General features: G+C 34.0%; 1 protein-coding gene across 4 annotated transcripts in view; it reads right to left on the bottom strand.

Annotated features, from left to right (window-relative positions):
* Positions 1–463: 463 nt before the first annotated feature.
* Positions 464–17213, bottom strand: part of LOC112047597 (DNA-binding protein D-ETS-4) — a 48399-nt gene continuing 31649 nt past the window's right edge. For 3 of the 4 annotated variants that reach the window (XM_024084745.2, XM_024084747.2, XM_024084748.2), the window contains exons 3-6: positions 16967–17121; positions 11077–11212; positions 4389–4541; positions 464–1928 (exon numbers count right to left, since the gene is read on the bottom strand). In XM_024084745.2, the coding sequence (XP_023940513.2) occupies positions 1738–1928; positions 4389–4541; positions 11077–11212; positions 16967–17121 (635 nt within the window). In that variant the 3' untranslated portion in view covers positions 464–1737. The remainder of the gene's footprint in view (positions 1929–4388; positions 4542–11076; positions 11213–16966; positions 17122–17213) is intronic. The other variant, XM_052881984.1, reaches the window with a different exon arrangement.

Here is a 17213-nt window from a genome sequence, read left to right as displayed (position 1 = left end):
ACCTTGTTTGTTGTCAAAGACTACATAACAGTACAAGACTGAGTAGGAGAGGTAAAGAGAAAAAATAATCGTAAATGTTATTCTGTATAATGTTGTTTCCGTGATAGCAAAGTGGATATGACCTCTGCCTCCGATTACGGAGGGTGTGGGTTCGAATAAAGTCCGAGCCATGCACCTCCAATTTTTCATTTTTAAAGCTCTTATTGGTTTTCAACATTTTCTAAAAAGTTCAGTTTGATCGCAATTTTCTGGTTTCTGGAAGATTCGAGGACCTCCTGAGGGACTCGGGTCATTGCACTGCCTAGCCCCTGGGTAGCTACACCATTGCTAGCAACTAATCGGTAGTGTCCAAAGGTCGGTAATTTCCCAAACCAGTTGTCACTGTGAGAAGAACCCAAGTATATATATTTGTGTCATTCTTGTGTAGATTGGTGTTAAGTGGGTAAAATACAAAAGAACGGTGTCATATAAAAATGGCCATTTATTTTGATGCAACATAATTACATAATAATTACACGATTCATAAAATCTACATTAGTTTTATTAATTTAATTAATGTCGACACTAACTGCGTCGCGGGTTCATTACATTTATATACTAGCCTATGACCCATTACCATCACCGCTTTAAATTACATTTTTTACAAGTTTTTTACAAGTTCACTTCGGTGAGCTGCCGATAATACAAATATTTTGTCCCCAATAAAATATTTTAATCTTTGTCTATTTGGCACAAAATTTTCAAATTTCTTGCATAATTTTCGAAGAAATCTCCAACTCTATAGACCAAACCACATACATCTCATCATCGATCAGCGATTTGCGTATTTAGTGAATTCCATACTGATTTCGGAAAAATCCGCAAATACTAATAACTACCTAATGATAATATGAGTATCGCATGTGATATGGCCCTAAATTCGGTTTGAATTTAGAGTTAACATTACAATGGTGCAAATTCTTTGGCGCACAAAACTAATCTAAATTGACAGACAGCTTGATATTTATATTCTGTCAACTAGTAAACATTTGAGTGCGACTAATAAACACCACTGTGATAACTTATAATATAAATTATACCTAAATTGCAAGTCTCCCATATGCGTGCTCACACACAAATGTATCGATACGAGTAAACATGATTAGCTCAATTAATGCTAACATTACACGTTGTTTACAAATACAAAGAACAATCATTATAAATTATTTGTTTTAAATTAAATGAGAATTACCTCTTCATTAACTCAAACGAGAACGCGAGCAAACTTATGCTCTAGTTTTAACATACATTCGAATATTTACAAATCGCTTATCTAAAAGTTCATAGAACGTACTAGAAATATATCATAGATATATGGGATAAACATTACCAGGTTTCGAGCGACGGCCGATGACCGATCTTAACGATCGATCCGATCCATCGATCGATGGCCGTCCTCTAGTCGCTGGTAAAAAAGAACTTAAAACTAACGCAACCGTGTCCTCCGTCCAATAGAATTCTAGAGAAAATTACCTTTCTCGAATTTTATGGAGGAGTGTCAATCGATGTTTTCACATCCAAGGACGTTTACTCGCCTCTTGAGATGCTATGTCATCGACAAACTCTGAAACTGCGTTGAGTTTTACGCACGTCGTAAAACCCAACCAGCCGTCTAGGTGTCCGCATTACCGCGGCTCTCACACGCCCTTATTTACAATAAATATTTACAATTAACTTATACTAAGTAATCGCGGGAGTCTACAAGCAATACGGATGGCAGAACTGGTAGACGAGCCTCTGACTCCGTTCCGTCTTCTTCATGATGCCTTTTTTGTAGTACTGCCGAATACTTCTGGACAGTTTGTCGTAGTTCATCGCGGGCCTGTTTTTTCTCTTGCCCCACAGCCTGGCTACTCGGACTGAATCTTCAATTTTGAAGATTCCGTTACCTGTGGAACACGACATGAATTAAACATTGTTTTATAGATAAATAATGGTAATTAGGCTATTGTTTTTGAAAGACAACGCACAATACATGTAAGTTATCAGATGATGGCCAATTTAGACTTTCAATTTGAATAGAATTTTGGTCTAAGCATAACTCTTTTACTGACTTAATATAGCAATAGCTTTTTGCACACACAACAACAGTTTATCATACTTATGGTTACTTTGATAGATTAAATTGTAAGGCTATACTGTCTATTGTATCCTCGAAAACTTTTAAAGTTTTGTACTACTTTTCCCGTTGTTCTATTTTGGTTGATATTAAATTAAAAAAATATATATCAATATGGACCATAATATGACAAATATTTAATGTTGCTCATTAAAATAATTTAAATATTTAAACGACCCAGTTAGTTTATAATATCCTATTGGCGACACAATTGTCTGTAAATTCCACATAATCAATGTTCTTAGGTAAAATTACCATAATCTTGCAGTTAACACCAAAAATAGACGTATCAACAATACCAGCTTTAACTCAAAACAATGTATTGATACCAATAGTATATAGACCCAGTCACGAAGCAGAAAAGTAACCTTTAGAGTATTTTATAGAGTACCTAACAGATGGCGAGTAAGTGGCTTGTTCACCTTGGATTGAGAATGTCGCTATGGATTTCCACCAAGAGAGTACAATACACGGCAATATCCATGCCTCTACATGAACCGTGCTGTGTATAAAATTAGATTACCACCAACATAGAGGGCTTCATTTTAAATAAGTACTTTAAACAACATGGTTCGTTATACATTCTTTTCATACTTCTTAAATACTTAAAATTAAATAATTAGGAATACAAAAGCGTCTTTTTAAATATTTCGTCAATAATTGCTCACAAGGGAGTGCTGGCAGCAAAAAGTGCATCTTTGCATATTTTATAACTATGCTATCATTATTTTTTTTTTATTTTTGGCTTCAGAATATTAAGACCGTAGCTTAGGAAATAACCAAAAGTTATTCGATATCTAAAATAACTATTTCTTCTCCTATTGCAGCATTATGGTAATTCTTAGCTTCGATAACATCATATTTTAATATGTAGGCTTCAATTTAGTTATCTATTTAAATGAAACAATAAAATGATCCTACGTCTCTCAATATAATAATCTTAACGACCAGTTTCCGTGGTGTGGTCAATTAAACGATATCACTCAGTAATTCGTTCGCATTTTAATCGACTTGGAAACAAAGGAAACCTTCGTTAATATAAAACAATTACTACTTGTAATTTCTGCTCTTGTTTTAAACATCTCGTGTTATGCACAGGTTTTAGTTTCTATTCTATTCAATTATAGCCTATTGCGGACATTTTATTGTAATCAATCTTGTCTTGTAAACCTGTTTGGTTCCTAGCTTTAAGCTATTATGAGTATTCAAGTTTTTACGGATTTTACTGCAACCTTTATTATTGTAGGTATAACCTGAAGATCAACCAGGATCTACCACTCCATTTCGAAGAGAGGCGATTGTGTAAACGTTGCTTAATCACCTGGCTTCAATTCCAAATTTATATTATTTTCTGAATTGGTTCTTCGTTCTTAACATATTATTCTGAGATCCGTAAATGCCGATGTGTTCGAAAAGTGCGTGTTAGAACTTTAGCATTATTTAACTCACGTAACTCTTTAGATTTAGCAGTTAAAACAACTGTATCCTATTTGCAAATCAAGTTCGTTATTTGAATAATAATCAATGTATCAGTAATGTTATGTAAGTAGCAATCATAAATACTACAATAGGTAACTTATTAATAAATTAAATCTTTATCCGGTGTGGATAATTATTGTAATAGTACAATATCGAGTTAGGTACCTTTAACTTTTGTCGAATTTCATTTACATTTATATCTGGTCCTTCTTTTGTTTATAAAAATTTTACGCCTTAACCACAAAATATAATAGTGTAATTGATGAGTTGATCATTATTATTGGTATTTTTTGTAGAGATACATTATTATAATATTTAGAAGGTATTATTGTAAAATTGAAATTTTCGTTTAGATATATTTTTTTTTAATTTAGGGATGTGAAACTTAAAGACAAAATATTTCTTCTTACAAACTTTCTTTGAAGGAGTACTTTCTTTAATTTTTCAAAGCAAACTGTAGTTGTGTGTAGCTATTCGGGATTAGATGTAAAATCGTGACAAATGGAGATTTGTTTTGAATTGAAAGAATATGAATTTGCCTCTCCAGGCACATTCATATTATGTAATACTTGAGCAGTTGAGAATCTGGTCTTTTGAAACCTGCTACCTACCAATGCCACCACGGTCCAAACTTCATACTTGGCTAGCAAAGTTACTTACTTTATGCTGCTACAATGGGCTGACATACTTTCTTTCATAAGATAAGGTGAATCTGGCTCTTAGATTATTTTCAAAATAAAGAAGTACTCACTTCGATCTAACCACCGTATCGCAGATCCGTGTATGTGTGGGGACGCCAAAAGCTCCTTGAGGAACTGCCAAAGGTGTATGTGTGTGCTGCCTGACTTCACTTTCCCTCCTCCCTGACTCGCACTCGTGCCCGCTGACTCTGAATCTTCATCTGCTAATTAGAGAAAAAAGAGAGTTTAATTTAAATGATAGAGACGTTTTATATGATAGAGCTTCCTATATTTTTGTAACTACAGTATGTGACATAGTTTCTGATTGTTCTGGTAGTACATAATACTTAATAATAATTATCTGCAACCAGTAGGTATAGTACCCACTATGTATTGTTAGTGTATTGTACTGATCTTATTTTTCTCTTTATCTGTCTCACTCCTTTATATAGTATGCGCATTATCATCTGAGTCGTCCGGTCATAAAAGTCAAAAAAGATAGGAATGTGCAGCGCGCCTACCTGCGCACCCTAATTATCGATAAACGGCTACCTGCGCACGTGCTAATGATGAGTCAATAATGATTTGGACGATTCTGATTGGTCGGTTTCTAATGTAATTGCATTGCGTATTTTTTTTGCTATAAATGTGTTTACTGCAATTAAATAAATACATTCATGTGTTACTCGTTGCGCACTATGGATACTAATATATAATAAATTTGGCAGAAGACGAAGATTCTGATGATGAAGACTCAGATGAAGATTAATTTTATTTAGTTAATAATTATATAATATGAAATATGTATTATATTAAATCAAATATTGTTAATTTTTTTAATTTTGTGAACAAGATACGATAATAAACTTTACTTATCGATAATATGTCTTTCATTGTTACACCCTTCACTAGACGGCTCCATAAGACCCATAAGTGCAAGCGAGATAGATATAGAGAAATGATTTATGGCCCTAAGACTCAGTTGTTAATGCTATTAGTATAGGATACGTGTAGTGTACATAGATAGTAATCTGGACGACATAAATGTATTTTACACTAACAATTTTTACGAATAATGTACCTAGAATAATCAAACGACTAGCATCAAATGATATTCACATTTGATGCTGGTCGTTTGATTTTCAATGGTTTTCAAAAACTAAGGGATATGCACACTAAGTTCTATAATAAGTCATTTACACGTACATCAATTACTCTCTGGAATGGTCTTTCCTATGAAATACGTAATTCAAAGACACTGGGAACTTTTAAAAGTCGTTTATTCAAATATTACTTGTCTATTTGTAATTTGTAGTTTCTATATAATTATTACTCAGGTATGTTTATTTTATATATATTTATTTATTTTATTGTATATTAGATATAGTGAAAACATATATTTATTATTCATATTTTATATTTATACATGTAGTATTAGTATAAATAACCATTATTTTTTCTTTTGTTGCACTATCCCGCATTTAATTACATTAATTCCTTTATCCAAAGGTTGTCTGGCAGATATTGCTATAAGCAATAAGTCCGCCTTTGCACATACTTGTTTTCTGTTTTCATTTGTTTTCTCTGTTGTTGTTTTTGTTTTGTGCAATAAAGTATAAATAAATGAATAAAATAAAATAAATGCCATTGTTTATGGCATCTTACAGTTTTCACTAATGTTTTCGAATACCAACTGCCGATCGGCAGTGCCGTTCATACCGCATAGATTAAACACGCCCACCATACATGACCTTCAATTTGGCACACGTAAACATACAGTAAAGCGTTTGCTGTAAACACACTCGTATCTCTACGGTTTAATGGCTTGGATACTATTTACAGACGAGAGGCAAGTGTTAAAAGGAATACTGCATACGTTTATGATAAATTATATTTTTTAAAGATATATTGCCACAATAAATCTACTCTAAAATAACTGAAGACCATAATTAATTTAATAAGTAGTAGTTCTTTTAGTAAAATATTATTTATTTTATAAACATCTTGAAAATAGACTGAAAATATTTAATATTTTTTTATAGTCACAGTTTCTCATTCCTTGTCAAGAATCTAAATAATTATTAGATACTAGCAGACGTCGCACGGTTTCACCCGCGTAGTTCCCGTTCCCGTGGTAGTGCAGCTTCTCAACAGTAAAAGAATTTTTTAAATCGGTTCAGTAGTTTCAGAGCCAAAAGGAAACAAATAATCAAATCTTTCCTCTGTATATTTTTTTTTTATTTAAAAAAAATATATATTTACAATCTGTCAATCAAGTGTGGAAACTTTACAAGACTGATGATCATATAAAACAAAACGAAACTAGTTTCGTATTACGAATAAATTAATAACATCAAACAGCTGCTTGACGAATTTAATACTATGAGTATTTAAATCTATTGATTACTTCTACTGTACTCGTAAAATAAATAAAATTGTGGCAATGCAGTTGTCTAAATCAATACAGATTTCTTTAGAAATCGCACTTACAATAATTCTTTCGAAGCAAAACATCATAGACATCAATATTGCCTTCCTGTCGCATTCTAGATCAACTCGATTGATAGTATCGAATGGCATCCATATACATTTTTATAATGTCAAAGCTGTTTTATTAATATTTCACACTAGTTGACGCACACGATTCTGTTTAGTGTTAAGGATAATCATTACTTTTTTAAAGTTTTCAATATTTCTTAATATGCGAAAGGTCACATTTATCACGAAATCTAGAAAACTACTTGACGTACAAAGATGAAATTTGGCAGGGAAGTAGTTTACAATTAGTAGCTGTCGGACAGATTTTGCAAAAGGGCCGGATTAGGGAGGTCTAAGGGCGGATGAAGTCGCGAGCGTCCGCTATTAATTGATATATCCCTTGTAAGAACAGGATATATCCCTTTCTTGTACTTTGTAAACATTTTCCACCTGATTTACGTAACGTTTTAAGGATTTAGTTGACTTTAAGTTAAATATCAATCGAACGAGGTTCAAAATCAGATAGTCTATTAAATTTTACATCAATTCGTTGGGATACATATCGTTATCGGTACCTACAAACGAACGGACGGATCAGACAATATCGTCTCCAACACAGAACAGACAACGCTAAAAGCTGACGCTTTTAGCAATAGAAGTAGCAAGGGGGCGTGACCTGCGTACACCCGGGTGTGCGGAACATCGCAAGCGTGTCCGCGCTTGTACTAGCAGTCTTGTTTTGTTTTGTGACCAAAGTAATAAATAATATTCAACTCTAAAGTAAGGGTGACATATTTAATTTTTCACTAAATATTAAACAGCCATTTAGGCCACGCCTCTGGGTACGCTGATTTCAATACAAAGAATTGACACTTTATAAATCTAATTACCTCTTATATCTGTGGTCCCCAACATCATTTATATGATAGTAGCACTTTAAATTGTGTGTTATCAGTCAATCAGTATGTATAACATATACGTCGTATTTATCTCACACATTCGACCTTGCGGTCCCAGTGGCACAGCTTCCAGTATCTGGGTCGGCGGGAAACGTTACAAAAAGCCGCCCGACGTATAAGGGCTGCTCTGTCGGGAAAGGAATAGAACTCATTGACGGAGTGCTTGATGCACTAACTGTAAATGAACGTTATTTTGATTATGTAGATGTATATAATATGGAAGGAGATAAATTCTTTGTTAAGTCAACTGTTATGAAAGTTGATATCAGTGAAAACTAAAGTCATTTATCGGTGATAAATCTATTTTTATTACCGCAATAGCAACATACAAGTCTTAGGGCTAGAAGGTCAAAAGGATTCTCCCTGTAGGCAATTTTTTGAGATTCGGACATTAGCTAATAGTTAAGGTAAGAGCATTGAGAGCAATAGGAGTGACGAACTTGATGACATTAATATTTTTACTACACATCTACTGGTCATCTATTACAAGCTGTAAGGCGGGATTTGGTGTTTATTTCAATAAGATCTGACTGTAACCTGTATTCGCAATAAATACATTTTGATTGATTTGATTTGATTGGTCTAATATTAGGCAAATTTATCAATAAAGATATTTTATTCTTTCTTTCTTTACGTACTATTTCCGCTAATTCTACCTTCTATATAATTTTCAATATTTAGCTTACTGGTTTTATTTTTTCCATCTATTTGCTTTTCACTACCATTGTTTGGATTCACCAAGCCAACATAAATCGAACTTTTTCCAACGGCATCATAAATTGTACTATCCCAAACAACCTATCATCATTACTATTGAACTGTAGGTATACGACGCTCGATATATCAGCAGTAGCAATGTTTGGTATGTCGAGAACATGCTGTAGATAATTGGCTGTAGCCGTTTCCTGTGCCACTATCAACACCTTTTTTTGAGCTGTCTGTAAATTAAACATGGGCGGACTTACTTGTTTTTCTAAAGTCTTGATTATTATACGTGTGTTCTGGATTTATTTATGTGTGGCACAGAAAACAGGTACAACTTGGCTGATTAATTTTTTTTTCAATTGTAAATCAAAGCTTGACATTGATACCGATTGATATAACATTCAGTCTAAAATAGAAGAAGGCGCGTAGCTTTGAATGAAAAAGAAAAAAACATTATTGCACACTAAATAAACAATTAAAGAAAAAGAAAACAGTTTAAAAAGAAAATACATGTGAGCATGCAAAGGCTGCCTTATCGCTGAAAACAATCTTTTACAGGCAACCCCTGATGACAAAAAAAGAAAACGGAACGCTGCAACATGTTTAACTTAAAATAATGAATGAAGACTAAAACATAGATACCAGAACTGATCCTATAAGTTCTTACACCTGTGCTACAAATTAAAACATCACACAATACTAGAATACTAGTCTAACAATGATTTTAAATGAAAAATTTATCTTTAACGGTTGAAAGACATTAAACAAGTACCAAAGACGCGCGAATTTTCTCATTTCCAATGCAATAGGCGTCCCCTATCTGTCCGTCTTCAATTCCCTCGTAAAGCGAGTTAGTGACTTCACCATATACATCTATAGTTAACCATGTTATGTTATTACATGACCAGAAGTTACCTAGCCTGAAACCGGACATTTGATCTTCTTGTTTTTTATTAACTTTATACTTATTGAAGAATGTCGAATTCTCTTAACTAAATGAAAATATTTTTACTGTTAATATGCTTCTGATTTTGTAGATAATGCTTGCCTTGAAGGTGTTTTAATTACAGGCGGCAAGTAACACAGATAAACATTTTGTTAGGTCTGCTACGACGATATTGCAACACATGAGATTTTAATCTAGGACCTTTTGGATTTCGGTCAGTCACTAAGACACTATTTTGCTATTAGACATGATAAAATATACATTTCAACAATGCAACACTTTTTATTCACTTGACAAAATAGAGAAGATACGAAGTGTTAGATGGAATGGAATAATTCCTTGGCATATACATGCATTAGATATTTTTATTATTATATTTTTAATTTAGCAGATAATAGTGATAAAGTCCTGCTAATTTGTGCACGTGTGGTCACGATATTTAATAGACTAAAAGGAAGTTCTCTTAAATAGCTGTTTGTCCTTCAAGATTTACGAGTATCAGCTAACAGCGAGACAGTCCCGCCGTTAGCCATTCGTCTGGCCATATTAGCCATATATCATCGACTCGTTTGTCTCTATGTGGGTCCTCGCATCGACTAACGGTTGATCACAATGCAGCGAATGATGCAGCGGCGTGCCACATCCAACGACCGTTTGCTTTTCCACTGTTTTGATGTGAGGCATCGCTGCATTTTAAAATAGCACGTAAGTGTGCCACTTTTCAACTTCAATAGTTTCGCAATTATTTTAACCACAAAACAATATAAATACTGAGATAATTTACTGAGATAAAAAGGTATAATATAAAAGATGTAGTTCAGTTGTAGGCGAACTAGAAGTTTCATATCTAATGTGATCTGAGTGTGCCTATCTTGAGGCTCACTCAGTATTACTTGGGTATTTTGTTTCTCTCCTTTATTTGGTTTTACTTTTTTGTTTCGACGCTTTTTCCTTCGTTGTGTATACCTAGTTATTTTTTGTTTCATTAAATTTATATCTGCTATTTACACGTACTTCTGGTTCCAACAATTATAAATATTAAATACTGTTGTTTTACGCCATAGTAAAAGATGGAATTGTTTCTATAGTTTGAACAAGTCTATGCTAGTATGATAAAGCGAACTACTTAGTTTTTTTTATTATTTTAAACGCGGTAATCTCGTAAAATACCATAATCGTGTTATAGCCTAATTCTTTACAAACAGTTTACATACGAGTAAGTACCTAGATTTCCACATTTACAGAGGTTAAGTAAGGGATGAAAATTTGATATCTGAAAATCCTCGATAGATATATTCATGAAAGTTGGTACTGTCAAAGTAGGATATAAAAGGACTTAGGAGTTTTAGTAATTATGCCCCCAACATTGGGTGAAAGTATATAATGAAAAAAAAAAACATTTCAAGTTACAATCTATACTAACATATAAAGCTGAAGAGTTTGTTTGATTGAACGCGTTCAGGAACTACTGGTCCGATTAGAAAAATCCTTTTCAGTGTTAGATAGCCCATTTATCGAGGAAGGCTATAAGCTATAAATTATCCCCGTTTTTTTACGGAAACGGGAACCACGCGGGTAAAACCGCGCGGCGTCAGCTAGTCACAAAATATATTGGTTAGAGGGCGTGTGAAACCGGGGCACAGGTATAGAAAAGTTTATATATTTACTTACCATCACTCAAGTCATCAGTGGAAGGCAGGGGGGGTGCGGGTGTGGGGGAGGGCTCGTGCTCCGTCCATTGACTCCTCCAGCTCTCGTGGCGCGCCGCTTTCCAGATCTCCAGCTGAGCGTAGAGCGTGCTGCCCGCCTAAAACAATAACAAAACAATTCAATAATGATGCACAATCATTAAATCATTAGTAAAATAAATAATGGGACGTATTTGTGTCTGTTTGTATTAAATCAAATCAATAATCGTTTCGTTCAAGGATGACTATTAACTATTTTTTTTAAAGATGGTAGTCTGTAGAAATAACTACCTAATGCTAGCCACAAACGGTCAATTATTCTCACGTTTCTGTAGCACCCACTACTATAATTGATCGTGTGTTGGTCACTGCGTACATGACTTGTATAGTATGCGGCGTAGGTACTGCCGTTTGCTTTTCAGAAACGTGAGAATAATTGGCTACCTTAAAGCAGCAGCCTTAGATAGTTATTTGTATAAATTTTAGTTCTGAACAGAGAAGAGCCGACAATAAACGCAATAGTTGTATCTAACTAGTAATATACAAAGGTACGATAACAGTAAATAAAATAACTGGAACAAAAAATGTGATCAAACTTTAAATAATTGTCAAGACTTCGATTTGTGAACATTACAAATAAACTTGTATTCATATCTACATTTATTTTTAGAGCATTACGAGTTAGTGTCAAAACCGCGATATTGTTTTTGTGCAATTTTAATAAATTTTCGTAATATTTGCAAAACGTCGTTCTTTTATAATATTTTAACTGCGAGGATGTTGAGGATAAACAGTTGTTTTTTGTTTTTTTACCTTGTATATATTGGTTTGTCTCATGTAGTGCAAAACAGAGCAGATTTTATACGATTTGTATGCAAACAGTTGTAGCTATGTCGACTTTCATCGGCCTTGGTGAAAGTCGAAGGCAGGCGAGCACCGGCGCGTACGATGACAACCAGTCGAACGATTAGATTAAGGGATCCATGGAGAATTGCTGAGATTTTATCTCAATAATTTATACAAATATATACACGCGAAGTGTGGAAGTGGAATAAAATAGCAAGACAAAAGCTTTACTTGTGTTGTATTGTATGGTGTTAATAATAATAATAAAAAAAAATTATCTTTTTAACATAAAATGGAACCGACTTCAAAGACGTATTTTAGTTATTTTTATTTTAACATAAAATTACTCAACCGATTTTTATGAAAATTAAATGGCACCAATCTGGAGGTATACTCTTTCAAAGAAAAAAAGAATTTTCAATATTGGTTAATAAATGACAAACTTATTATAAACATTAAAAAAAATAATAATAAAAAAAAAATAAAAGTTAAAGTAACATACGCGTCTTATTGAGAGCCTCCTCCTTATTTCGAAATGGGTTAAAAATACAATAATTAAAACTTTTAACCACCTTGTAAAAAGATCCTTAGTGTTATTTTACAGCAAACTGTATATCTATACAATGTACAATTTAAATTTTACGTCATAAAATTTGTATAGGCCATTAATTAATTTTAAGCCATAAACATTTCATACAATTTTTTCTTAAACTGTTGCAAGGTGTTCTTTCTGAAATAATCTTGCAACAATGTATTGAAGACTCTTAAGAACAACGTTATATTTTAAGCTCTTTTAATTAAAAAAAAACAGTTAGTGAAAAGAAAATCATTGACTGTCCATCATATTATGATAAAACTAATTATGATGTTTGAACTGTATTCCTTTTTAAAAAGTTAATTGCTCAAAATATCGGTATTATAATACTTAAAATGAAATGTCCACTCTACACCTTTCCATGTTGTACTTTTGAAATCGATTAAGTTATATAATTGTTGAGTGCTAAATAGTTGTTTGATTCGTTCGTACATAGAGTATTTTGTACAGTAATAACGGTTTGGATTGTTCTAACGCGTTTGTAATTACACAAAGCGTAATTATTGTAACAATTAAAGTAGGTAGGTATTGATAGAGAGATTTTGTTCTATTATTTTCTTTGACGTTATCAGATTTAAACTGTTTGTTTATTACACAAGAATAACATTAAATATTAATGATCTGATTTGTAAAAGTAAGCTACATTTTATTAATTAAAATCGAACACAAACATCGTTCACAAAAGTGTGTCGTCACAAAATCGTGTAAATCTGAAGAGATTGTTTGTTTGTTTGGTTGAACGCGCTAATCACAGGAATTACTGGTCCGATTTGCAAAATTCTTTCTGCGTTAGATAGCCCATTTATTGAGGAAGGCTGTATACGTTATGTATTATCTCCGTATTCCTATGAGAACGGCAACCACGCTGGTGAAACCGCGCGGCATCAGCTAGTAAATCGATAAACTAAAGTGGAAGATACGTTCATCGCCCAATGATCTAAAACGAATTAGTTTTGAAGATTAATTAATTAATTAATAATGAGACAATCTGTATAAAGATGAATTTATATTCATTAGATTCATTTATATTCAACAGATCACTAAAACTCGAAAATGGCGTAACCTATAGCTCTATTGAGTGATTTATTTGATCTGATTTAATAAATGGTACCTAAATACCACTGTGGTAAGGTACAAAAAATCTTATTAATTATTATCTTAATTAGCAAAATATACCGTCTTCGCCTAACTGGTCCTTTTTTTTTACGAAATTTGTGAAGATATAGAACTTTAATGTTTTATTGACAATTTTACATCATTTATTTCCTTATTTCTTAATTTTATACAAATAATTTTGTATAACTCGCAAGTGCGAGTTTCGAATTCACCGCTATCTTTCTCATTCTATAGTATCGTGTTAAATAGAGAGAGATAGAGGTGAATTTGAAACTCGCACTTGCGAGTTATAAAAATATCGTTACAGAATAGCCTAGCTGTTGTTATTTTTGACCAATTGTTATGATAGGTATATGAATGGGAATCTACAAATATTATATTCATTAAAACAACCTGTTATCTATACTGACATAACCGCCTTGCGTCCGCGTAAGATATTTTGCGTAACTCGTACGTAAATCTAGAACTGGCGCTGGGAATGGCCGATGCGATTATTAACCTGGTTCGGTGCGTTGCGTTAAGTTGCATAAATGTTACCCCTAAACGAATTTCCTAGTTGCGTTTCGCCAGTGTCGACGCATACGTAGTATTATGCATTAGTAATAGAGGTAGTTCGTGGATTATTTTTTATTCTATGACAAGTTAGCCCTTGACTGCGATCTCACATGTTATGGGACGATGCAGTATTACAGTGGAATTGACATTGCAGTGGCACCCCCAGGAGACCATTCACCCTCTGAGTGCCGAATTCTCAGACGCATAGAGTTTAAATTCGACACTCAGCGGGTTAACGATCCCTTGGGGGTGCCCCTACAACGTCTATGAATTCCACTGTACTACTTATTTAGTAACTGTACTGCGCCACTAAGCAGACTTACTTGTGGCGTGCACAGGGTTTTTAATTAGGGTATGCACTACAGGTACAATTTGTAACACATCGCAACACATTTATGCAGGTTCAAACCCACACCCTCCGGAATCGGAGGTAGAGGTAATGTCCACTGGGCTATCACGGCTCTCCATACGACCTTTTTTTCAGCAATCAGCATAGGCTGATAAACCTTCATAAAATTAGATATACCTAACTGACTATCGTTTTAACAATAAGAATAAATAAATAATAAATAAATATAGTTTGCTAACATATAAGGCCAAAGGTGCACACGGTGAGTACATACTTATTTACCTATGTCATCGATATCACTATTTTAAGGTTAAGATGCAGTAAACATTAACCAACAAAATATGTAATTAGCTTATCAAAAGACACGTGTATCGTACTGTCACCTTATCAATACCCTTAATTGACCTCAAAATGGCTTCAGAGTCAGATTGAAACGATCTTCAAGTTAAGTAACTAAATGTTAAGGTAACAACTATGTCTATTTATTTTTGATCCATATAATGTAACTAATATAATAAAAATTCTAAAATTTTGATGTTTGTTAATCTATAGAAGATAAATTAATTTTTAATCACATTTTAACGGTTAAATGGATATGGATGGAATTTGGCATAACCATAGACCAACCTACACTTTTTTTATTTTGAGCTAACAAATTGTCTACAGTATCTAAAACTACGTATAAACTTACAACTGCGAGTAGTACAATACAGTCTGTAATAACTAGACCTTCGAAAAAATACGCTTTAAAAATGGATGGAGCCTCTGCATCCTTTAAACCTGCTTCCTCCCAAAGCCAAGACGGTCCAAACTCCATAGTTGCCTACATGGTCATGGGCTGACAAATAAATAAATATACTTAAACAATGCACATCACTATCTAGCCCCAAAGTAAGCATACAGAGTAGCTTGTGTTATGGGTATATAAATACACACAGACACTGGGAAACACTCATGCTCATTACAAAAATAATTTCCAGTTATGGGAATCGAACCCACGGCCCTGGATGCAGAAAGCAGGGTCACTACCCACTGCGCCACGCGACCGTCAAAATGAACCCGTTCATAAGATTAGGTAGGTCTGGCACAGGGTGAAGCCAAAGATTTTATACTATTAGTGTCATTAGCCTGTCAAAACCGAGGCGAACGAAGGTTAAGGCTAATTGCCTTAATTTCTTTTAGTCGCTTAGTACCTACCTAAACAACGGAAGTTATTTTAGAAAATAATACCTAAATATTGTCTACAATGTCGAGTTGTGTGTTCAGGAAGTGTAAAAACTATATATACATCAATATATAATGTAAGTAAATACAAAATGTGCATGTGTGCGCTGTGTGGAGTAGCTAAATTTCGATCACTTTATGCGGTGATTTTGTGGGCACGTAACATATCTAATAGTGTAAAATATCGTTTAGTGAAGCATATGTTTTGACGCCACGTCATATGTGAAAAATGTTACTCTATCTATCAATATTTGAAACATTAGCAATCCTACAAAAGACCGCAATGACTCATATGCCGCCTTATGTATGAGAATTGTTGGCAACTGGAAAAAAAAAATCGCTTAATGATTCATCTTGTGATCATTAACGATGCATTATCAATTTTATTATAATTTATATTACTTATGAAGTTAGTTTAGTTGCGTATTATGATAATATCAAATTATGAGACTATTAAAAATTAGTATCCGGACTGTGCAAGGAGTGGGAGATAATTCTTGAGTCTCTAAAGTTTTATATTATTTTAAATTTCCACAACATTTTTTCCACAGAACAACGAACGGTAACATCCTTACGTAGTGGATGTCCAAGCAACAAGTAGCATGCACATTTCTGATTCACACAACAAAAATTTGGAATGCCCTTCCGGTGTTGGTGTTTCCTGACACTTATAATTTAAACACCTTCAAAGCAAAAGTGAATAGGCATATTCTAGGCGCACCAACTTAAACCGCATTAATACTTTTCATCGGGCTTAATTGTAGTCAAGCGCAAGCCTATCTATACACTATACAAATATATAAAGCTGAAGAGTTTGTTTGTTTGTTTGTTTGTTTGTTTGATTGATTGAACGCGCTAATCTCAGGACCTACTGGTCCGATTTGAAAAATTCTTTCTGTGTTAGATAGCCCATATATCGAGGAAGGCTATAGCTTTTATATTATCCCCGTACTCCTACGGAAACGGGAACCACGCGGGTAAAACTGCGCGGCGTCAGCTAGTATTGTATAAAAAGAAATGTATTTTTCATACAGAAAATTACACGCCAACGGATTCGCGGGCATCCGCTTGTTTAAAATGTATGGAAAACGATGCAGTGTCGACGCTGCGACGACACTACGTAATACAACACGCTAATGGGGCAGAAGTCTAACATGATCATTATAAATAAATAAAAATTAAACTCACTTGTGGCGCCCTCTGGTTGAAGTCCTCCTCCGTGAGCGCGACGAGCGCCGCGCCGTCCATGGCGAAGTACTCCGTGGGCACCATCGCCAGGTTGAAGTGCTGCAGTGTGAACATGACCCACGCCTTCACGTCGCTCGTGCTCCATTGCATAGGATCTGTTAGAAGGGTTAATTCGTTACATCAACATCGTCTCCATCAGCCAGACGTCCAATCTTGTATAGGAGAGAGAATATGGAGGTAGTCAATT

This window comes from Bicyclus anynana, chromosome 6 (genome assembly GCF_947172395.1).
Source record: "Bicyclus anynana chromosome 6, ilBicAnyn1.1, whole genome shotgun sequence".
Lineage (NCBI taxonomy): Eukaryota > Metazoa > Arthropoda > Insecta > Lepidoptera > Nymphalidae > Bicyclus > Bicyclus anynana.
The sequence above is the reverse complement of the archived record's forward strand: the minus strand, read 5'-3'. Positions and strand labels throughout refer to the sequence as shown.